Source organism: Capra hircus, chromosome 13, assembly GCF_001704415.2.
Source record: "Capra hircus breed San Clemente chromosome 13, ASM170441v1, whole genome shotgun sequence".
NCBI classification, from domain to species: Eukaryota; Metazoa; Chordata; class Mammalia; order Artiodactyla; family Bovidae; genus Capra; species Capra hircus.
Genome location: NC_030820.1, coordinates 72,986,848 through 73,010,615, shown reverse-complemented (window position 1 = coordinate 73,010,615; position 23,768 = coordinate 72,986,848). Strand labels below are relative to the sequence as shown.

Sequence of the window (23,768 nt, the reverse complement as noted above, 5' to 3'; positions counted from 1 at the left end):
CCATATGCCACAGCTAAGAAAGAGTTTGCATGAAGTGAAGTGAAGTGAAGTGAAGTCGCTCAGTTGGGTCTGACTTTTTGCGACCCCGTGGACTGTAGCCTACCAGGCCCCTCCATGCTTGGGATTTTCCAGGCAAGAGTACTGGAGTGGGTTGCCATTTCCTTCTCCAGGGGATTTTCTCAACCCAGGGATCGAATCTAGGTCTCCTGCATTGCAGGCAGATGCTTTACCATCTGAGCCACCAGGGAAAGCCTGGTGTTTGCATGCTGCAACTAAAAAAAAGAAGAAAAGACCCCACATGTTGCAAGTAAAAGAGCCCACATGTGGGGCATCCCTGGTGGCTCAGATGGTAAAGATTCCACATGCCACAGCTAAACCTGGTGGAGCCAAATAAATAAATACTAAAAACAAACAACCTCCTCCAAAGTAATACCTGGATTTTGAAGACAGCGCAAAAGTGAAAATGTAAAATTTCTCATTCATACTTTTTTTACTGATTCCATGTTGAAATTATATTAATAATATTGGGGTTAAATAAAGTATAGTAGTAAGACTAATGTTACCCATTTCTTTTTACTGTTTTTAAAAGTTGCCTTAAGAAAAATTTAAAGCCTATAGGTGGCTCACATTACATCTATCAGACACTGATGGCCTAGAGGACTCAGAAGTCGACCGACCATATGACCTTGAGCAAGTCACCTCACCTCTCAAAGCCTTACATTTCTTATCTGCAAGATTGGAATAATAATAATGGCGCCTATGCCACAAACATTGTGCAGTTTAAGAGATGAGGTCTATAGAATATTGGAACCAAGGTAAGTGCTCAATAAATAAGCCATGATTATTAATAACAATATCTGTAAAGTAGGAATCCTTTCTTGTATCCAGGTCCTAATCTTCAGGACCAGGCATACAATAGCTGTTTAATAAAAGCTTGTGGGTCACACACTTTGACAAAGCTCTTTGGCAGGGTTCTGTCTTACCCTTGCCACTGTGAATCAGGAATTCTGTGGGCAGGTAAGGACACTGAATTTCGGGGGCAAAATGGTTTGTTTCAGGCTTCCCTGTTTCAAGATGTCCCTGCTGAAATATTGGAATATGTGAGTTCCAATTCCAGGGCCACAAGGTCTAGCTAAGTGCCCTGAGCAAGTGACACCTGGAAACAAGGAACAGAAGACCCTGCCGGCAAGAACTTAGATAAGCCACCTGAAGCCCAGCCCCTGGCCCATATTAAGGACTCAACTAACGAAGCTATTATTACTGTTGTCCTTCTCTACAGGGACCCCCCCCCCACCAAATTACCCCTCATCCCCTGGCCCCTGACTTGGTGAGGATGCTGTGGGGGCCCAGTCTCCATACAACCCCCTTCTTCTCTCATCCGAGTCAGGAATAGAAACCACTGCTTCCGGGCTCCCTCCCCGGGCAGCGGCAGCGATCAATAGACCTCAGCCACCGGGGACGGAGGAAGGTTGGGCAGAGGCGGCAGCGGGGCCTCTGGCTGCAGGCTGCAGAGGCACAGAAGGGGCGCGGGGCAGAGAGATCCCGCCCAGACAGCGGCTCTCCAGCCTCTGCGCCTTTGGGAACCACACGGCCTGCAGGCACCCTGGAGGAGCCCCTACAGGTAAGGGACCTCCCTTGGGGAGCGGGGAGTGACGAGGTTAGGGGAAGGGGTGTGGGCTGCAAGAATGGGAAGCCAGGCTGCCCCGGGGTTCCCAGTGCCTGGGGCCCCACTATGAGAAGCCCCTCAAGGAGCGAGCAGTGTGGGACTGGCTGAGCTCTGGGGCTGACCCATCGACTCATCTGTACAGCAGGAGTTGAAAACCTCCCAGTCAGGGTGGAGGGATTAAACTCAGCCAAGAGTATCTAGAGCCCAGAGAAGGGACCAGCACATACTAGGTGCTCAAAATTAATGTATGGAGAGTCTTGAATCAAAAAGTCTAGTCTCCAGCCTCAACTGTGCCATGGGCTAGCTGGATAATAATTTTGAGCAAATGATTTTGAGCAAATCATTAATCTTTCTTACTGATATTCAGATTCTTGTCAGGGAAGGTTTGTTAAATTATTCATCTTGTTTCATAAAGCAGGAAGGTGGGTTCTAGAAAAAAGGGAAAAGGATTTGCCCACAGTCATGTGCCTAATGCGTGATGGAACTGGATTAGAAACCCCATCTTTTGACTCCAAGTCCAGCAGAGGCATAGGAGCAGCATCACATATGTATTTATTGTGCATGAATTATGTGCCAGGAATGGTGCTGCCCATTAACAATTTGCCTCATTTAATCCTCAAAACGTCTCATGAAAAGTATGATGTTCCCCAGTTTACAGATGAGGAAACCAAAGCTCAGAGAGGGGCATGATTCTGCTCAAGGTCAACAGTTAGTAAATGGCAGATGCAGAATTTGAACCCAAGTCTAATGAGGGAAGTGCGATGAATTGACATTTATTGAGCATCTATTGTGTTCCAGGGGCCTCTGCACACATACTCACAATAACTCTTCACCGGAATGTATTATCTCCATTCTGTAGATAAGGGAGCTAAAACCCAGAGCTGGAGGAGACAGGCCAGAGGTCACACAAGTGACAGAGGTAAGGACGAAATCCCCACTTAATTAAACACCAGGCTCAGAGTGAGTGAAAGGTACCCTGTGTGCTTCCTGTCAGGCACTAGGCCAGCGGCTGGATACAAACTCAGTCCCTGGTCCACCCTGAGAAGCAGGTATTACTGAACCCACAGTCCAGATGAGATTACTGAGGGTCAGGAGGTGGTCACTAGCCCTTGAATCCAGCAGAGCTTGGGGACAGTGAGCAGTGGAAGGATCTAACATTTCCTGAGTATCCACTAAGGCTGAGCACATCCATAACCCACCTTAATCCTCCAGCCTTCGGGAGCAGGTGCTATTGTCTGCATTGTGAATTGTGCATTGTGCCAGAAATAGAAATCTGGAGAAAAGCATCTTCTTCAAGGCTCCAGCTGCATTGGGGTGGTGATAAGCCCAGGTTTGCCTAACTCTGGGAGTCAGTAAAACAGGTGAACGACTTACTACACCCCTCTGGAGCCAGGCCTGCTAAAGACATTAGGTCATTTAATATTTTTAACCACCCCTGGCGACGGTTGACAGAAGCTGTGAAAGGTGACATGACTTGTTTGTGGTCACACAAGAGCCAAAATTCTGTTTGACTGATGCTTACGGTTGTTGTTTAGTCACTAAGTCACATCTGACACTTTGCAACCCTATGGACTGACTATATATAGCCTGCCAAGCTCCACTGTCCATGGGATTTTCCAGGCAATATACTGGAGTGGGTTGCCATGTCCTCCTCCAGGGCATCTTCCTGACCCAGGAATCAAACCCATGTCTCCTGCATTAGCAGGTGGATTCTTTACTGCTGAGCCACCACCGAAGCCCTCTGACAGATTCTACCGATTAAAAAGTCTAAGCCAATGACTCGCAATCCTGACCGTGCATCAGAATCACCCTCCAAACTTGGTGAAACACACACTGCTGAATCCCCTCCCCTGAGTTTGTGATTCAGCAAGTCCCCAGCAGGCTAAGAATACGGTGCATCTTTGACAAATCCCCAGGTAATGGTGACGCTGCTAGTTCAGGGAACGCATCTTAAGAACTTCTGGTCTAAACTGATTCTCCCAATAACCCTAGATAGTAAGCATTAACTATCCCATTGTGTAAAAGAGGAAATTGAAGTTCAAAGTACGGGCTTGACCAAGATCCAGTAGGAAACCTCTGGTATGCGAAAATCCAAGTTTGGGCAAGGAGACATATTGTATGGGCAGCCACCAGGTCCCAGGACATCCTGCCTTCAATATGTAAATGAAGGAGGCGGACTTGATGATTTGGCCAAAAAAACCCCAGTCGGGGAGTGAGAGAGAGTCAAACCCAAGCCTGACTCTTGAGTCCAGAGGGCACTTGACACTCACTGTGCGCCTATGGCATACCAGACGCTTCACATGGAACCTCCAACACACTTGGCTGGTGGATGGCGCAGGGAGGGAATTTAGACCTGGTCTTTGGGGAAGGGGCTAGGCACTAGGGCTTCCAAGATGGTTCAGACGGTAAAGTGTCTGCCTGCAATGCGGGAGACCTGGGTTTGATCCCTGGGTAGGGAAGATCCCCTGGATAAGGAAATGGCAACCCACTCCAGTACCCTTGCCTGGAAAATCCCATGGACAGAGGAGCCTGGCGGGCTACAGTCCATGGGGTCGCAAAGAGTCAGACACGATTGAGCGACCTCACTTTGACTTTGGCGAAGGGAGGTCCGAGGACGCGCCCTTCAGCGTGACCCTCCCTGTCCGCAGGCCAGGGTGCCTCAGCCATGGTGAGCGAGTCCCCGGGGCCCGGCGCCCGGGTCCCTTGGCGGCGAAGCGACGAGGCGCTGCGCGTGAACGTGGGCGGCGTGCGGCGGCGGCTGAGCGCGCGAGCCCTGGCGCGCTTCCCAGGCACGCGGCTGGGCCGCCTGCAGGCCGCGGCGTCGGAGGAGCAGGCGCGGCGCCTGTGCGACGACTACGACGCGGCGGCGCGCGAGTTCTACTTCGATCGGCACCCGGGCTTCTTCCTGGGCCTGCTGCACTTCTACCGCACTGGCCACCTGCACGTGCTCGACGAGCTGTGCGTCTTCGCCTTTGGCCAGGAGGCCGACTACTGGGGCCTGGGCGAGAGCGCGCTGGCCACGTGCTGCCGCGCGCGCTACCTGGAGCGGCGGGTGACGCGGCCGCGCGCCTGGGACGAGGACAGCGACACGCCGAGCAGCGTGGACCCGTGCCCCGATGAGATCTCCGACGTGCAGCGCGAGCTGGCGCGCTACGGGGCGGCGCGCTGCGGCCGCCTGCGCCGCCGCCTCTGGCTCACCATGGAGAACCCGGGCTACTCGCTGCCCAGCAAGCTCTTCAGCTGCGTCTCCATCGGCGTGGTGCTCGCCTCCATCGCCGCCATGTGCATCCACAGCCTGCCCGAGTACCAGGCCCGCGAGGCGGCGGCCGCGGTGGCAGCGGTGGCCGCGGGCCGCAGCCCGGAGGGCGTGCGCGACGATCCGGTGCTGCGGCGCCTCGAGTACTTCTGCATCGCCTGGTTCAGCTTCGAGGTGTCGTCGCGCCTGCTGCTAGCGCCCAGCACGCGCAACTTCTTCTGCCACCCGCTCAACCTCATTGACATCGTGTCCGTGCTGCCCTTTTACCTTACGCTGCTGGCCGGTGCGGCGCTCCGAGACCGGGGCGGAGCGGGTGGCGAGGAGCTGGGCGATCTGGGCAAGGTGGTGCAGGTGTTCCGTCTCATGCGCATCTTCCGCGTGCTCAAGTTGGCGCGCCACTCCACCGGCCTGCGCTCGCTGGGCGCAACACTCAAGGTAGGGGGTGGGGGTTTAGGGGAGGTGGGTGTAACCGCGGGGCTGGTGAACAGGGGCCCTTCCAGGTCTGCGGTGTCCAGGCTCAGGATTCCAGGTGTGCATTTCAACAGGAGGCCTTTCTGTTATCTTTTTCCCAAGGGAGAAGGGGAAAACCGAGGCAGAGCTTAAACAAACCAAACCAAACCAAAAACATACCAAAAAAAAAAAAAAAGACAGAGCTTACTTTGGAGCTATCTGTCAAAACATTGTTGTTGTCCAGTCGCTAAGTCGTGTCCGACTCTTTGCAAGTCAACTATCATAAAAATATGCAAAGCAGGGTGCTAGCCGGCTCCTCCCGATGAGCCTTTGTGCTGGCGTTATCAGAGAACACAGGTATCATAGGTCACGCTGCCTAGGCTAAGTCTAGCAATGGGTCCAGAGCTAACAACTGAATGCTGCCTCTGTGCCAGTTTCATATCCATTCTCGATTTTATCCTCAAGAAGGTGCTATTATTTATTCCCTTCTGGTAGATGAAGAAGCTGAGGTCTGAGGGTTGGCTTTTTAAAGCCTGGTTGCAACTTATTGAGCAGCCTCCCTGTGTCAGGCCCTGCACTGTGGGTGAATCGCTGCCCTGGCAAGCTTACCCTCAAGGGGGTGAAATCGACCTGTTTGGAGGAGGGAGGAAATGTGAACAGCTTGGATGAAGGTTTGGAGGGGAATAAGGGTGATGCTGGGAGGGGGACCTGGAGGGAAGAACATGCCCACTGAGGAGGTTGGAGAGGTAAGTGGGGGAGGGTACTGAAGGGCCCTCAATTTATTTTTTAATATTTTATTTTAATTAATTTGGCTGCACCAGGTCTTAGTTGTGGCACACCAGAACTCTCAGTTGGGCCATGTGGGATCTAATTCTCTGACCAGGGATTGAACCCAGGCCCCCTGCACTGGGAGCATGGAGTCTAAGCCACTGGACCACCCAGGAAGTCCCTGGCCCACAACTTTGGATTTTATCCCATGGGAATAGGGGATCCTGTGAGAGTTTTAAACAGGGCAGGTATTTCTGTGACTACTTTGCAGATGTGGAAACTGAGGCTCCAAGAGGTGGCAGGACTTGTCAGAAGTTCCTCAGGGAGTAAGTGGGACAGCCCAGAGAGGAGTCCAGCTGGTCCTGACTCTAGCACCTCGGCTCCTCCTGAAGGTCCATGCAACCCTGTTAAGAATCCCTAAAAGGTGCTAAAAGGTCCCTTCCACGCATAGCTTAGGAAAACCTTTTGCATGCTTTCATGGCAGGGCAGCTAGGATGCTGAATGCAAGCAGGGCAGCTGGCAGAATGCTGGGGCAGGTAGAGGGAATTCATTTGCCAGACTTCCTGAACTCGGCATCTCTCCAGCGCCCCAGAACCCTGCCTCCACCCTGCAGGGAGCCAGGGCCTGATGCTGCTGACATTTTCTACAAGGAAGGAGAAGAGTATTGACCAACACTGCAGAGTCTAAGACACGGGTGAAAGACTCCTGATGAGACCCTGGCCAGCAGCTGCTTTCTTATTTCCAGGGAGCTTGCAAAATCTCTGGCCCTGTCGCAGACCTGGAGTTAAGGCTCAGCAGTAAAGACTTTGCCTGCCAATGCAGGAGATTTGGGTGTGATCCCTGGTTTGGGAAGATCTCCTGAAGAAGGAAATGGCAACCCACTTGAGTATTCTTGCCTGTGAAATTCCATGAACAGAGGAGCCTGGCAGGCTACAGTCCACGGGGTTGCAAAAGAGTCAGACACAACTTGGCAACTAAGCATTAACCCCAGAAATACTGAATTGGTCCCCCCTTCCTGATTTCTCTCCACCTTACGGGCTTCGGTGGTGGCTCAGATGGTAAAGAATCCGCCTGCAATTCTGGAGACCTGGGCTCGATCCCTGGGTTGGGAAGATGCCCTGGAGAAGGGCATGGCAACCCACTCCAGTATTTTTGCTGAGAGAATCCCCATGGACAGAGGAGCCTGGCAGGCTACAGTCCACAGGTCACAAAGCGTCAGACACATCTGAGCAACTAAGCACAGCACCGGACATGGTTTCTCTCCACCTTATAGTTGGGAGGCCCTGTTCCAGACTAGGGGTTCTCAGCCCTGGCACTGTGGACATTTAGGGCCAGATAATTCCTTGTTGGTGGGGCTGTCCTGTGCGTTGTAGGGTGTTTAGCAGCATCCCTGGCCTCTACCACTGATGCCAGGACTAGATGCTTCTACCTAGATGCCAGTAGCACATCTACCCCCCAAATGACTCCAGACATTGCTGCATGCCCCGTGGGGCACAGTCACCCTAGAGAATCAGTGCCATAGGGCTTGGCCTCAGGGGCAGAACAAATATACATACCCACAGGCAAGTGCATTCAATAGGTGGTCCAGGGAACCTATGTATCCTCTCAGCTTCCTTGAGTGGCAGAAAATATTTTTGTCCTTATCATAAATAGGATAGACCAAAGGACATGAGCCCACCTCTTTGCATTGTGGAATATGAACTGTGGTTCTCTTGGTTCTGCAACAGTGGAAAAAATTCTGAGCTTTCCATAACTGGCTGGTGTCACCAGTGGCCCCTACACTAGGAGAAATAGCCATGGCTTAGCTGGCACTCACTTTGGACAACAGGAATCAGGCCTGTGTTCAATCTCAGGGCTATCTGCTGGCTATTATAGTTGAAAGATCTTAGTGTGCAGCAGGGAACCCTGGGTGTTGGCATCAGTTCTGCTTTGCTGGGTGACTTCAGACCTGCCCCTAGGACTCTCTGAGCCTCAGTTTCCACACCTTCCCAACACAAAGTCTGTAAGCCAAGCCGGCTCTCACCTGGCTTCCTGCATTCTCTTCCAGCACAGCTACCGTGAGGTGGGCATCTTGCTGTTGTATCTGGCCGTGGGGGTGTCTGTGTTCTCTGGTGTGGCCTACACAGCCGAGAAGGAGGAGGACGTGGGCTTTGACACCATCCCAGCCTGCTGGTGGTGGGGCACGGTGAGCATGACCACCGTGGGCTATGGGGACGTGGTGCCAGTGACGGTGGCTGGCAAGCTGGCAGCCTCGGGCTGCATCCTGGGGGGCATCCTGGTTGTGGCGCTCCCCATCACCATCATCTTCAACAAGTTCTCCCACTTCTACCGGCGCCAGAAGGCTCTGGAAGCCGCCGTGCGCAACAGCGACCACCGGGAGTTTGAGGACTTGCTGAGCAGCATCGATGGGGTGTCAGAGGCATCTCTGGAGACGTCTCGCGAGACCTCCCAGGAGGGCAGGTCTGAAGACCTGGAGGCCCAGGCCTCCAGTGGGCCTCCAAACTCTCAGCTGTATTAAAACCAGGGCTCCATGCACCCCCTTCCCATACCCCTGCAATCAGCTGAAATGGAGCAGAGATTCCTCCCCTGCTTAACTTCTTCTTCGTGGCATGACCTCTCAGGATCACTCACTCTGGCCTCAGAAATAACACCTGGAGGCTGGGTCCTTTCCTCCAAAGACAGGGAAACATAGTGTTATCCTAGACTCTATGAGCCTGCGGAGCAACCCAAAGACCTTTATAAATAAAAGCCACCCACAGTACAGGCATGAGCCAAAGAGGGAAAGTCAAAAGGATGCTAACAATTCCTGAGCACTTCCTATCTGTTAGCCATGTCCCATTGACCCTATGTTAGAAGATGAGAATTATCCCCATTTCTCAGATGAGGAAACTGAGGCTCAGAGAGGCACAATGACTTGCCTAAATATCACACAGCTAGAAGTGGTGGAGCCAAGGTTGGAATCCCAGCTTGTGGATCTGCCAAGGCCAATATTTCTTGCTCTGGTTTTTCTTCTACCCTCACGAAGTTTGTAGGTGGTTTTAGGTGGTTCATGGGCCCCCAGAGTTGGTTTATAGGGTTAGACACTTCTGTTAGAGCTAGGGAAAGGACCAGACAGGGGATTCAGATGTAGAATCCCTGGACCTCATCTGTGGTTCTTTGCCAGGACTTTCCAGCAAGAATTAGGTCTCAAAGATGAGGTCTGGGAGGAAGGACTAGGAGGCTGCCTCCTCAGTGGATGAGTAAGACTTGCTAAGCAATAGTCCTGAGGCTTCCTCCCTGGACTCCTCCCTGGCTTAAGATACAGAAAATCTGAAGGGGCCCCAGCCTGAGGCCTGAAGTCTAGACCCAGCTGTGCTAGGGCTGCTCCATCTCCGTGTCACAGCCCGTTTATCAGATGGTCACAGTCTGTGCCCCAGAGGGAGATGAAAGCCAAATGGAGCAAGGGTGGCACTGATTTAGAGCCAGCTCAGCTCTGAAGTGTTGATGGCAAGGAGCTGCTGTGCCTGGACATCTGTCTCCCCTTCCCAGATCCCCCTAGACTGACCTTGGCAGTTCCCTTCTTCCCGTGATACAGACCTCCAGCCCTACCTTGGGTCACCAGCTAGGCAATGCTTGAGCCTCGTGTCCCTTTTGGCCAGGTCCAGCTCTCCTCTTTTCTGGAGCCATATCTCTTATATTCACCTGCTGAATCCTCTCTCTACTTGCCGAGAAAGTTGGGAGGGAAGGGTTCCCACAGCCCTTTCCACATACTGTGGCTAGGAGAGCCAACACAGGACCATCATGGCTGGACTATGGCCCTGTCTTTGCCCTACACTGAGCTCCAAGATGGAAGACGCTGTCTGATTGAACCCAGCTTGGTTCGGAGCAGGTGTTTTGTCAACGTTGAATGGATTGACCAATTAGTACAGTCCGCAGGATGCTGGGCGCTGAGGAGAAAGAGAAATAGAAAGAGACCTCGTCCTCAAGAAAGAGGGAGAAATTGAGATCGAAAAGGAGGTTCTGCCTCCCTCCTCCTTGCTTTTTGAGGATTTAAAAATGATTTCCTTATAGATTCTTTCCTCACTCATTCAACCAATACCTTTTGGAAGGGGCATAAGCTGGGACTACATGTGTGGCCTGTAGATGCTTTGTTTGGCCGAACAGTATTTTTAGTGTCTTTTTTAATGCAGACGTCGTTGGGGCAGGCACACGCTCTCCAGTTCCCCATAGCCACCCCCGCTTCCCCTGCACCTCCTCATACACACAGGCGCCACTGTATCAGCCCCACCGCTTCTCAGATCTGCGTCACCTGCCTGGCTTTTGAATTATTAACTGCTTACTAGGTTCCAGAGATACAATGGGGAGCAAAATATATATCCCTACACTCGTGAAGCTTATAGACTAGTGGAGGAAGTGGACTTTAATCCAATAATCACATAAATATATAATCATTTTATGAAGTAAAGGGAACTGTAAGCCTGTAAGGGAGCAGGGACCATTAACCAGGAAGGTCAGAGGAGACTTTTCTGAGCAAGTGGTCACCCCATCATAAGGATAAATACCAAATCAGGCAATGGGGTGCCTGGAAGCGTGTTTCAAGCAGAGGGAACAGCATATGCGAAGGCCTTGGGTCCCACACAGGGCCTAGTACACAGGCAGCCCCCACAGGTAGGTGGATTCTGAGTCTCCAGATTGGAGCAGAGACTGGAGCTAAGCCAAGGGGCTGCCTATGAATTCACCACGCACACACCAGCCCTCCTACACACTCACATAATTCCTAGCCCGGCTCTGCCCAGGTCAGGGCACAGAGACCTGAAGGGCTGCATGCACCACCCTTACAGTCTTGCTGAACATACCAAGGAGCCAGATAGCTTCCAGCCTTTGAGTCCCTAGAGCGGGTTTGAGGAAAGCTCAGGGAAGCATCGTCTGGCTTGCATCCATCACGAGGCTGCATGTGGTCCTGGCAGAAAAGCAACAAATTACTTCCTCTCCTGTGTATCAGTGAAAACCATGATGCAAATAAAGAGTCTGGGTCCAGGGACCTGTGTCTGCCTGTGTGAAGCTGGCTGCCTGGTGTGCTTTCTGGATGACTAGGGACGGAGGGTGACATGTGGAGTGACTCAGAATCTGCAGTCTCTGGTTCTAGTCTTCAATGAGGCACAGTTTATAAGCGATGGTGGTGCTAGTGGTAAAGAACCTGCCTGCCAGTCCAGGAGACATAAGAGATGCGGGTTCAGTCCCTGGGTCAGGAAAATCCCCTGGAGAAGAGCACGGAAACCCACTCCAGTATTCTTGCCTGGAGAATCCCCATGGACAGAGGAGCCTGGCAGGTCACAGTCCATAGCATTGCAAACAGTCAGGACTGAATTGACTTAGCACATAAGTGATAAGAACAGGAATCCAGCTGATTACTTAGAAAGCATAATTCATTAGAGTAAATAATTGAAATGATGAACAACAGTTACAATTAGAGTTCTTTGTTTGCAAGCAAGAGAAACTGACTTCCTTAAAATGATACTTAATTTATTGGAAGGTGTATTAGTTTCTGGTGGCTTCAAATTTCTACAAACTTGAAACAACAGAAATTTGTTGATTTCTGGCTCTCATTTCTGGGAGCCAGAAATCCAAAATCAGAGTGTGAGCAGGGTCATATTCCCTTAGATGTATATTAGCTCCAGGGACTGTAATTAGGAGCATGTTTCTAACACAGAAGCTAAGATTGGAATTGACACTTGATTAATGTCATTTTCTAAGACTCTTCTAATTTTGCACCAAACAGGGAAAAAACGGTTTTGTTGTTTAAAATTCTATTTAATTTTATTATCTCATCCTTTAAAAATTTTATGTGGCTATGCTGGGTCTTAGTTGCAGTATATGGGATCTAGTTCTTTGACCAAGGATCAAACCCAGGCCCCCTGCATTGGGAGCAAGGAATCTTAAACATTGGACCACCAGGGAAGTCCCTAATGGTGTTTTGATAGGAGTCATCACCCTGCAGGAGTTTTGGTAGAAGCACTAATCTTTCAGCCTCCCTGAAAGATGTGGGATCTCTGTTAAGTTCTCTATTTTGAAACAGTTAATTGAATTCTATTGGCCTTTTGTATTATAATGGCCTCCATGGGTCTGGGAGCCAATGTAGGGATCTTTTCCAGCTATCACTCCAAACTGAAGATACAGGATAGCTGTGGGATCCCACTAGAACTCCAGTGACAGAGACCAAGGTCAAAACATGGTTTTTCACATGATTGGTGGACCTACGGCGGTCATCTGGGTCCCCCCAAATTGTTAATAGCTCAAAGTCTTCATCCAAAGTTCCCTAAAAGATTTGGGTCTTTCCCTTTCTTCCACACCCAGTTACCCTGGAAAATGGCCGCAAGTCCTTCTGCAAGAGAAATGTTCACATTCCACTCATGCCAGAGTCCTTCCTCCAGGTTAGTTGTGTATGCTTCAGTCCATCAATAAAAACTCAAGCCTGGGTGTTGGGTGGTGATCTGTAACTATCACAGTGGCTTAAGTCAGGGCCGCATCCTCAATCTATTACAGATCAGAAAACAAAGACCCAGGGAGGTCCACAGTCATACTTGAGTTTGTTTGTGTGGAGATGAGATTTTTAGCTCAAATAAGGACCAAGCAGGGTGTTCACGGGCTTTCCTGGTGGCTCAGATCATAGAGAATCTGCCTGCAATGCAGCAGACCCAGGTTCAATCCCTGGGTTGGGAAGATCCCCTGGAGAAGAGAAATGGCTACCCACTCCATTATTCTTGCCTGGAGACTCTCATGGACAGAAGAGCCTGGTGGGCTACAGTCCAGGGTCATAAAGAGTTGGACACGACTGAGCGACTAACACACACACACACACACACACACACTGTGTTCATACTGGAAAGTGGAGGTGGAAGGGAAGCTGGTTGACTCATAAGGTACTTTTTGAGGCTCTGAGTAAAGATCATCCCTGGTGGCTCAGACGGTAAAGCGTCTGTCTACAATGCAGGAGACCTGGTTCGATCCCTGGGTCGGGAAGATCCCCTGGAGAAGGAAATGGCCACCCACTCCAGTACTCTTGCCTGGAAAATCCCACGGACAGAGGAGCCTGGTAGGCTGCAGTCGATGGGGTCGCAGAGTTGGACACAACTGAGCGACTTCACTTCTTATTGACTAATAATAACCACCCTTCATGTGTCTGGCAGACTACAGTTAAAGTGATTTCACATCCTTTATCTCATATACTTCTCACAATAACCCTGCAGGAAAGCAGCAACGGTAATAAAATAGTGTAATCATTATTGGGCAGATTCAGGAAACTAGTCATAGTCAAGAAGAAGTGAATAAAAAAGAGCAATGAATCAGGGATTCAGACTCGGGCTTCCTAATACTGCAGTGCTCTCACCTGGCATCACGGCCCACTGCCATCACTTCCTCTGCCAAACTTAACTCCCCAGGGATCGCTGAAGGAAGTGACTTTGAAATGTGGGTCCTGTTATGAATTTCTTCTTTCCTCTGGATTCTGGACGCTGTACTTAGGTGCTGGCTGGGATGGTCCTTGATGACTACCAGCCTTCTTATTTCAGGCCAACCAAGTCCTGTGCCTCAGTGTAGAAAGAATTTTCCAGAAAGTTTTAATAAGCTGAGAAGCTAACCTCATATGGCAGGAGCCTTTGAGATGAAAAGGACAGTGTCTTTCAGAATCATGACTGCTAGAAACAAGGAGCAGGACAAGGACAGGTGTTGACTGGTACCCTTTTTCCAAAGGAATAGGTTCAGAACCTTCAGGAAATCCAAGCACTGAGGAGGGACTGGGCACAGCTTGTTCTTGGAGTCAGATCTGGTTCAGATATTGGCTCCGCCACTTACCAGTTGCATGACCTTGGATGGGACCTGTTGGTCTCCAAGAAGCCCATCTCAGAGTCAACCTCCAACTGGGTTGGTAGCCAAAGCCCAGTTCTTCCTCCCTTCTCGGATTGGTAAGGTTCTTTCAGTTACAAGTTACAGAAACCCAACAAGGTGTCCTAAGTACAGGGGTTCCAGAGGTTCAACTGAGGTCACCAGCTCCTCTCTCCCTGTTCTACTTTCCTATGTTGGCTTGTTCTCAGGTGGGAAGGTATGAAAATTATTTGTATGTGATGGGAGACTGAGCATTACCATGTGGTTCAAAGTAAAGAATACGGGCTCTGAGGCCAAAGAGCCTTGGGCTTGAATCTCTTCTACTAGGAGATGTGTGATCTTCAGCTCAGTCCAGTCGCTCAGTCGTGTCCGACCCTCAGCGACCCCATGAATTGCAGCATGCCAGGCCTTCCTGTCCATCACCAACTCCCGGAATTCACTCAAACTCATGTCTATCGAGTCGGTGATGCCATCCAGCCATCTCATCCTCTGTCGTCCCCTTTTCCTCCTGCCCCCAATCCCTCCCAGTATCAGAGTCTTTTCCAGTGAGTCAACTCTTCTCATGAGGTGGCCAAAGTACTGGAGTTTCAGCTTTAGCATCATTCCTTCCAAAGAACACCTAGGACTGATCTCCTTTAGAATGGACTGGTTGCATCTCCTTACAGTCTATGGGACTCTCAAGAGTCTTCTCCAACACCACGGTTCAAAAGCATCAATTCTTCGGTGCTCAGCTTTCTTCACAGTCCAACTCTCACATCCATACATGACTACTGGAAAAACCATAGCCTTGACTAGGTGGACCTTTGTTGGCAAAGTAATGTCTCTGCTTTTGAATATGCTATCTAGGTTGGTCATAACTTTCCTTCCAAGGAATAAGCGTCTTTTAATTTTATGGCTGCAATCACCATCTGCAGTGATTTTGGAGCCCCCAAAAATAAAGTCTGACACTGTTTCCCCATCTATTTCCCATGAAGTGATGGGACCGGATGCCATGATCTTCGTTTTCTGAATGTTGAGCTTTAAGCCAACTTTTTCACTCTCCTCTTTCACTTTCATCAAGAGGCTTTTTAGCTCCTCTTAACTTTAAGGGTGGTATCATCTGCATATCTGAGGTTACTGACATTTCTCCCGGCAATCTTGATTCCAGCTTGTGCTTCTACCAGCCCAGCATTTCTCATGATGTACTCTGCATATAAGTTAAATAAGCAGGGTGACAATATACAGCCTTGACGGACTCCTTTTCCTATTTGGAACCAGTCTGTTGTTCCATGTGCAGTTCTAACTGTTGCTTCCTGACCTGCATACAGGTTTCTCAAGAGGCAAGTCAGGTGGTCTGGGATTCCCATCTCTTTCAGAATTTTCCACAGTTTATTGTGATCCACACAGTCAAAGGCTTTGGCATAGTCAATAAAGCAGAAATAGATGTTTTTCTGGAACTCTCTTGCTTTTTCCATGATCCAGCAGATGATGGCAATTTGATCTCTGGTTCCTCTGCCTTTTCTAAAACCAGGTTGAACATCTGGAAGTTCATGGTTCACGTATTGCTGAAGCCTGGCTTGGAGAATTTTGAGCATTATGTTACTAGCATGTGAGATGAGTGCAATTGTGTGGTAGTTTGAGCATTCTTTGGCATTGCCTTTCTTTGGGAATGGAAGGAAAACTGACCTTTTCCAGTCCTGTGGCGACTGCTGAGTTTTCCAAATGTGCTGGCATATTGAGTGCAGCACTTTCACAGCATCATCTTTCAGGATTTGAAAGAACTCAACTGGAATTCCATCACCTCCACTAGCTTTGTTCGTAGTGATGCTTTCTAAGGCCCACTTGACTTCACATTCCAGGATGTCTAGCTCCTGGTGAGTGATCACACCATTGTGATTATCTGGGTTGTGAAGATCCTTTTTGTACAGTTCTTCTGTGTATTCTTGCCACCTCTTGTTAATATCTTCTGCTTCTGTTAGGTCCATAGCATTTCTGTCCTTTATCGAGCCCATCTTTGCATGAAATGTTCCCTTGGTATCTCTAATTTTCTTGAAGAGATCTTTAGTCTTTCCCATTCTGTTGTTTTCCTCTATTTCTTTGCATTGATCTTAGCTGGATTTTTTTCTTTGTGTGATCTTAGTTGGATTTTTTTTGCCTCTCTAAGCCTGTTCTTCACTTGTCTTGATCTAATAAACTCCTACAACTCAGAGTATTATTATCAAGTGAGATAATACATGTGAAAATGCCTGATACTGTAACATATTAACCCTCAAAATATACTTAGGAAAGAGAGCTCAGCAATCCCCTTCAGAGCTCGTGTTCTCCTTAGTAAAGGAACTCTGCACAGAGGGCACTAGGAAAGGAAGTAGCTGCCTGTCCAGAGATCACAAGTCAGGCTCATTCTTCTACTTGAGGCCCCAGCTGGGGTCAAGAAACCCGAATTTGAGTTCAGAATCAATGTGGCCAAATCTGGGGCCTCAGTTATATCATTCATCAAAGCAGGATGCTGGCTGAGACAAATGCTGAGGGATAAAGAGTAGCTACCCCATACACGTGCATGGGGCTGGATAGTGACCCTCTGATGGCCTCCGTCGTATCAGGAATAAACATCCAAACCCCATCCCATAGACCACATGGCCCTGCATGCCCTGTCTCACCCCTCTGACCTCACTGCCACCTACTCACCTCACCTACTCCTTCAAACACTCTGTTCCAGGAACAGTGACTGTCCTTCTAGCAAGTCAAGCTTTTGTTCTTGCCTCAGGGCCTTAGTTCTTGTTGTTCCTTCAGGTTGGAATGGGTATCGTCCATGCCTTCCACCTGGCTGGCTTCTTGTTATTCATTTCAAAAGTCATCTTTTCTGGGGCAGGCACAGATCACTCTGTGTAGAGCTGTATTTCCCCCATCGCCACACACACACTGCTCTCAACCTTATTACTCTGCTTTATCTTTTATTTTTTTTTGGCTGCATCAAGTCTTAGTTGCAGCATGTGGGCTCTTAGTCGAGGTGCACAGGCTTTTCTAACTAGAGAGAAGTTGCTTAGTTGCTCTGGGGCATGTAGGATCTTAGTTCCCCGACTAGGAATCACTCATGCCCCCTGCAGTGGAAGCATGGAGTCTTAACCTCTGGATCACCTGGGAAATCCCCTCTTTTTCATTTTGTATTAGTAAGTTCAGGATGTTATTACCTCCTCCAGTAAAGCTTCCTTGGACATCCCAGAAGAACTGATTGTTGCTCCTTCCTCCTGTGTCTGCAGGCTGTGTACTTCCTTCTGCCATAATATTGTCAATGTTGTGTGCTCGTGGACTGGACTGACTCCCCGAGTGGCCTGCCAGAGCTGTGTCTAGTTCCATCTTTGAACCCCTGACAACTAGCTCAGTACCTGGCACGTAGCAGGTGTCCAACAAAAATTTACTCCCTACGCCACCTGCCTCTCCCCTGGCATTGGATTCTAGAATAAACACAGCACAGAGTCAGTGGTTCACAATACCATCATCCAGGCTGCAGATGGAGGATGCTGTTTTTAAAAAGAGAACAGTCTCTGGTCCAAAGGACAGTTTATTTAAAACAAAGGTGACAAAGTGGAGGAAGGAGGGAGAACAATTCTAACATAAAAGCACATAGGAAGCATCTCAATTTTAGAAAAAAAAAAAGGGCAATGGAGGAAGCTATGTCTCATACATATACAAACTGCTGACCTCAATTGATTATTTACATCCAAACTTTATAAAATAGCATTTCAAGTCAGCACTTAAGCCAGTGTTATTAGTTTTTGTTACAAAAAGTTAAAGCTACAAACTTCACATTTTTAAGTTGTACATCTGCAACAGCATTTAAGTTTTTTTTTTTCCAAGTTGGTCCGAGTGCAAGCTGGTGGAAGAGATTTTCTTTCCCCCCTCAAACACAAAAAAGTACATCAATTCCAAATACAATGACTATAATCCTGATGAAAACACAGACACAGTGCTTAAGAAAGGATGGGATGATAGGATGTGCACTGGGCAGGAACAATTTTCAGGTAAAAAAAAGGAGCTGCAGTCTTTAGAGGCAACATGGTATGCTAGAAAGGGCACTGGAAGAAAAGACCTGGATATGAGCTCTGGCTCTGCTGTATTCCAGTTACCTGACCTTGAGCAACAGACTTTACCTCTCGGAGCCTCAGTTTCCTTTTCGTAAAACGAGGACAAAGACACCTGTATCTCTCAGAGATATTAAGTTTTAGTAGATGTGGGGCTGTTCAGACTATCTCCTTCTTCTTGAGTGAGATTTGGTACTTTGTATCTTTCAAGGAATTTGTCTGTTTTATTTAAGTTGTTCATAAAATTGTTACTAGCCTTTTAGTATCTATGGGGTCTATACTGGTGTCACCTCTGTCATTCCTGATACCAGTAAGTGCTATTGAGTTTGAAATGGTATAATAAATTGCTGGCAGCAGGTGCTAAGTAAATGTTTCCTGGGTCAGAACCTACAGCTTCAAGGAATCAAGGCCATAGTTCTTAAGTTGCTTCAGAGTATTGGTTCTGTCTATATCTATCTATTTATCCATCACACCAAACATTTATCCACCAGTCCATCTATCTGTCTATCAGCTGGTGGCTGGGAGAACAGACAACAAAAAATAAAAATAGAAATTTGCTGCAAAATTTACTGATGAGGAAGCAATAAAGATATTCCTGGAGGATCTGAGATTTTTAAAAGACACAGTTAGGTCTGGGTCATTGTTTATTAGAGGAGAACAAGTGAGAGGCCCAGAGTTCTGTGGAAGCTGGAGTCACAAGTGATTGAAGCTCAGGGCTCTACAGGAAGCCAGCTGACCTATCATGAATTTAGTATCCAAGGAGAAAAATGGCTAGGATTGACTTCTCTGCCTTCCTGGCATAAGAAAACAAACACACCTTGTCAGAAAATCTGTCTCATCCAAAATAAATTGACTTCTGGCCAAAGGGCTCTGTCTAGCTCAGCTGGAGAGCGATGCGCTTTTTGGACCAGCATGGTGGACGCACACAAGGAGCTGAAACAAAATAAACTTCAGATCAAGACTCATCACCCGAGAATATTTATGGGGAAAAACTGAACCTTCTGTTACTTGGATCTAGCTTAGGAAGGGAGAAAATGGGCATTTCTCTCCTGTCTGGCCAAGTGCAAAATCCTTTAAAAAAACAAGAAAGAGAGGGGGAGGGAGGGAGAGAGGGAAACTGAGGCAGGACTGTTAATTAGCACAGCAGATGGTATAGGGAAATTCATGCTCCATACTTGGTTTTTTAACTCACTTGACTGTCGGACTTGACTGATTCAGTGGTTTCCCAACCTAAAAATGCCAACCTGGGTTTTTTTAGTCTGTGCAAGAAAAGCAGTCACTTCATTTTTAAGAAGGCTGGTTGGATAAACAACAAGGTCTCACTGTATGGCACAGGGAACTATATTCAATATCCTGCGATAAAATACAGTGGGAAAGAGTATGAAAAAGCATGTGTAACTGAGTCACTTCACTAACAGCAGAACCAACAAAACACTGTAAATCAACTATATGTGAATAAAATAAAATTTTTAAAAAGACTTGTGGTTTTCCTATTCCCTGTAAATACTGGTCCCACTTGGTGATGCTATGAATCCTGATTCTATCACTTACTAGGTGTACCACCTACGGAAAGAACTTTTTTTCTCTCTGAACTTGCTTCATCCTCTATGAAATGGAGATAAAATACTTAATTCACAGAGTTACTGGGGAGGTTGGAGCTGACATAAAGAGCCTACCTACCTAGCTCAGTGCCTGGCATATAGTAAGTGGTCATGATTGCTAGCTGCCCTTTATTATTATAGCAGGATCCTCAAATTGTCCTCTGTTCTCTGTATCTGCCAAGTAGCTGCATAACTGGCCAAGCCCTGCAGACAAGCAATGGCCCCTTGCCTTTTCAATAACTTGCTGTCACTGCGAAGAACAGAATCTGGCCACAGAAGAGGAACATCCCTGACTCTCCACTGATTCCCAGGTTTGGGCAGCAAGAGCAACAATGGAGTCAAATTACAGTATCCTTAGGTGCAACCCAGTCACGGCTCCCCTATCTGAGGGGAAGAGGTTCTAAAAAATAAAAAGGCATTTGCCTTTCCCAACTGTCTGCTCTCGGCCATGTGACTAAGGGACACGTGGCCTCGAGCCAAAGCTGCAGAGGGATGGCTCAGTGCTGTCTGTTGCAAAACCCTATGACCTGCTTTAGGCTCTGCGTCTACCTGGGTGGTGCTCGTGTGCTACCCGGCAGATGCCGTAGAGCTTGTGGGATGGCTGAAACGGAATGATCTTGGCTCCCTGTGGGAATCTCTTCACAGCCAGTCGCCTACTGAAGAGACAAAGGCAGGCAAGTTCCCATTAGCAGGGTTCCCTGGAACCTTACCAAAATGGACGTGAGTGTCTTCCTTCAGAGAAGGGGCTGCTTAGCCCAGTGAAGCAGGAGCGAAGGGCCCCACCATCCAGTCCCAGTGCTCTCTTTCATTTGCTTCATGATTTGGGCCATGTCACTTCCCTGCTCTGGGCTGCCATCAGGCCAGATGATATGTACATGGTCCCTTCCAGCTTTGGCATCCTACACATCTGGGTTGAGTCTCCTGGAGGACAAATCTTGGTCTGATATTCATTAACCCTTTCCAGACCCCAAGCAGAAAAATGAAAAAAGAAAAGAGTCACATGTTTGAATGTGGTCACAAAAGCAACGCCCCCTACCCGTCTGTAAGGAACATGGAGCAAAATGCCACGGGTGTCACCTTCACGTGAATGACGAGAACTTGGAAAGCCTTTTCCCCTTTTGCAGACTGAATGCAGCCCCACTTTGCAGGGAGTTCTGGGTAGGCCTGTGCCCTCGCTTGGATCACGTCTCCTCTTAAGGCACTGGGCAGTGTCTGTGCTGTGACTCTAGGCAGCTGGGAGAGTGGAGGTGGATGAAAGGTGTTGAAACTGCAAAGGCCAAGCTCGCAAGGAGGGCGCCAGGCTTCTCCTGGGACTCAGAAAGCCAATGCAAATTGTCTTTCCCAGGACATCACTAATAGCTTCTGGAAGCCAGGGGTGGCCCGCGTAAGGCTGAAAGCGTGGCGAAGGAACTGACCCCGACCTCATCTGTTCAGCACAGCCCAGCCAGAGGGTGAGGCCGGCTCCAGGGCGTGGAGGGCCCCCGCAGCCTCCTGGTGTCCTCTGCCCTCGTGTTCCATAGTACCGTCATCTTACAGAAAAGAGGCAACTGTTTTAAAACTGTACCTGTACAGAGATGCCACCACACCACGTGGGGAATCTAGTTATAATTTATATATATATGTGCATATTTATATATATATTTTAAAAAAGTCTTCCAGAAAAGAACCACTGAAAGCTACTGGGAGAAGAAAAACAAAGAGACCCAGCTCTCACTCGACGAGGAGTCTCTGGTTCTGGGGTGGGAAAGTCTGAGGTTCAAAGCGCCCGCGTGAGTCCTGGGAAATGATATATACCTGTCCACTTCAAATACACACGGCGGGGTGGCGTGCTGACTGGCTCTGCAGCCTTGGCTGCTGGCGCACCTTCTTGGTTCCTGAGTTCGCAGAGGGGGCTCTGGAGAGATGAGGGAGGCGAGCTGGAGGGGCGAGTGAGCCGGAGTTCACTGGCGGCCTGGGGCTGGGCCGCCCTCAGAAGTTCTGCTGCCGCCGCTTCTTGGCCTCAATGGCATCCAGGATGGGCTGCCGCTTCGACTGGTACTTCTGCCGGATCTCCTCAATCTCCTGCTCCATCATGGGGTCCAGGGCCAGGAGCCTCTTCTGAAGGTCTTCCACCGTCCAGCTCTTCAGCTACGACAGAGGCAGACAGCACAGTCACAACAAGGCCCGGGCCAGTGGCTTCTGGAAACAACCTATCCTAGGAAGAGGTCTTCTCTTTTTTGGGGGGTGGGGGGGCTGCGCCACTTGGCTTGTGGGATCTTAGTTCCCTGACCAGGGACTGACCAGCACCCTCGGCTTTGAACATGGGAACACCAGGGAAATCCCCCTCGGAAAGGGTTCTAAGTGCTAATCTCTGATTTACTGTTCCTTGACCAGGAACCTAATGAATGAGACTTTCACCTCCCCTCTCTGTTGTAAGTTAATTACACTGGATTCATGGTTAGGGCACTACTAGAACAGTACCTTGGTATATAATCAGCAGAACGGCTCCCTCCTAGCTCTCATCCTACCCAGAAGATGGCTGTGTGCACGGTGGCCATGTCTCCTGGATGCTGCACCAGGACAGCTGCTCTCCCCACCATCCCGCCTCCACACACTGTCTTGGCAATGGCACACTGGTCATCGCTGGCATCTACTTGGGGCACCACTCTAAGTAAGCACTTGTGTCTCAGGAATACAGACACAAACCCTGAGTGTGGGCAGGGGGTGGGGAGTAGTTGGAGAAGCCCTGAAACTTCTAAGATGAAGTTTCCATCAGGCAGAGAGAGAAAAAAAGAGGACCTAATATCTACATTAATAACAAAGGCGAACGTTTCCCCAGTGCTCTCCACATACCAGACACTTGAGTGCTTGATGTATATTAATATTATACATCCATTAATTCAATCCTCATGACAATTCTGTGATTTCAGTGTATTATTATCCCTACATTACAGATGAACAAGCCAAGGAAGAGGGTGGCTCATGACCTGCCCAATGTCTCATGGGCAAGAAGTGGCAAAGTCAAGGGACTTTCCTGGTCGTCCAGGGGTTGGGACTTTGCCTTCCAAGGTAGTAGGGTGTGGGTTCGATCCCTGGTTGGGGGAGCTAGAATCCCACGTTTCTCAACGAAAAAACCAAAACATAAAAATGGAAGCAATAGTATAACAACGTCAATAAAGGCTTAAAAAAAAAAAAAGGTCCACATCAAAAAAATCTTTGGAAAAAAAAGAAAAGAAGTGGCAGAGTCAAGATTCAAACCCAGAGTCCCTACTCTTAACCAGCACTGGAAGAAGGCAGATTGGCAGAGCACGGGCTTGAGAACCCACTCAACCTCTGTCGGAAACATGGTTCTGCCTTGTGCACATGCTGCGGGACTCCGGCCAGTGACCAGTCTCTCGGGGCTTCCTCACCTATGGAAGTGGGACCACATGGCCTCACCCTGTTTATTGTAAGAATTAAATGAGACTGGGGTTGACGGGTTGCTGGCACAGCGCCCGGAGCCCCGTGTGCTTCAAGATGGCAGCGCGTGTGCCAACACACGCTCCTGGCCACGGCCGGGGGGCACCATCTCCCACCTGGGTCTGCAGCTGCTGGGCACGTGCCCTCGTGGCCGTGGCATCTGTGTGGAGTGTCCACTGCATCAGAGCGAGGCCAGGCCAGGCGCGCAGGCGCGGGAATGAGTGCCAACATTCTCCACAGCAGGTGGTGAGATTCTGTGAGCTCACGGCCAGCTGACAGGCGCCGTGCTTCAGGAAAAAAAGGTTCACTCAAGCGTCACAGGAGATTTATAGACTCATCGGCTTTCCCGGCCCCTTCCTGAGGCCTCAGCAGGGGAGGGGGGTCGAAAGGTGGGTGAAGGAACCTCTTTCTGTCCCCTCTCCCTTTAGAGGGTGGAGTGGGAAGCGCTCCAGCGGCCTCGGCAGAAATGGCTTAATGACCAGTCACCACAGGAATGTCCCTTGGCCCGCTTCAGGGAGGCGGACTGAGACGTGAGAAAAGCCGCATAGTTCAAGACGAAAGGTTCTTTGTGAAGTGAGAATGCAAAGACTCGAGAGGGTGGGGGAATGCTGGAAAGTCGGACTGAAAAACTCCATCTTGCTTCCAGCCTGTGTGGCTTTATACCATCTCGG

At 49.2% G+C, this 23,768-nt stretch overlaps 2 protein-coding genes across 2 annotated transcripts in view; one reads left to right on the top strand and one right to left on the bottom strand.

The window, feature by feature from the left end:
- On the top strand, nucleotides 3,586-8,658 carry KCNS1 (potassium voltage-gated channel modifier subfamily S member 1). The gene is made up of 3 exons (XM_018056903.1): nucleotides 3,586-3,661; nucleotides 4,315-5,357; nucleotides 8,188-8,658. The coding sequence occupies exons 1-3, from the start codon at nucleotides 3,586-3,588 to the stop codon at nucleotides 8,656-8,658; spliced, it is 1,590 nt and encodes a 529-aa protein (XP_017912392.1).
- STK4 (serine/threonine kinase 4) overlaps nucleotides 17,521-23,768 on the bottom strand; it is a 96,088-nt gene continuing 89,840 nt past the window's right edge. The window contains exon 11 of the mRNA XM_013968939.2: nucleotides 17,521-21,786. Within this exon, the coding sequence (XP_013824393.2) occupies nucleotides 21,628-21,786 (159 nt within the window). The 3' untranslated portion in view covers nucleotides 17,521-21,627. The remainder of the gene's footprint in view (nucleotides 21,787-23,768) is intronic.

What these genes read in the sequence shown, in the direction of transcription:
- KCNS1 (XM_018056903.1), top strand. Translation starts at nt 3,586, where the DNA reads ATGGTGACGCTGCTAGTTCAGGGAACGCATCTTAAGAACTTCTGGTCT. An exon ending in TCTCCCAATAACCCTAGATA is followed by an intron (nt 3,662 to 4,314) that starts GTAAGCATTAAC and finishes CCCTGTCCGCAG; the next exon opens with GCCAGGGTGCCTCAGCCATG. An exon ending in CGCTGGGCGCAACACTCAAG is followed by an intron (nt 5,358 to 8,187) that starts GTAGGGGGTGGG and finishes ATTCTCTTCCAG; the next exon opens with CACAGCTACCGTGAGGTGGG.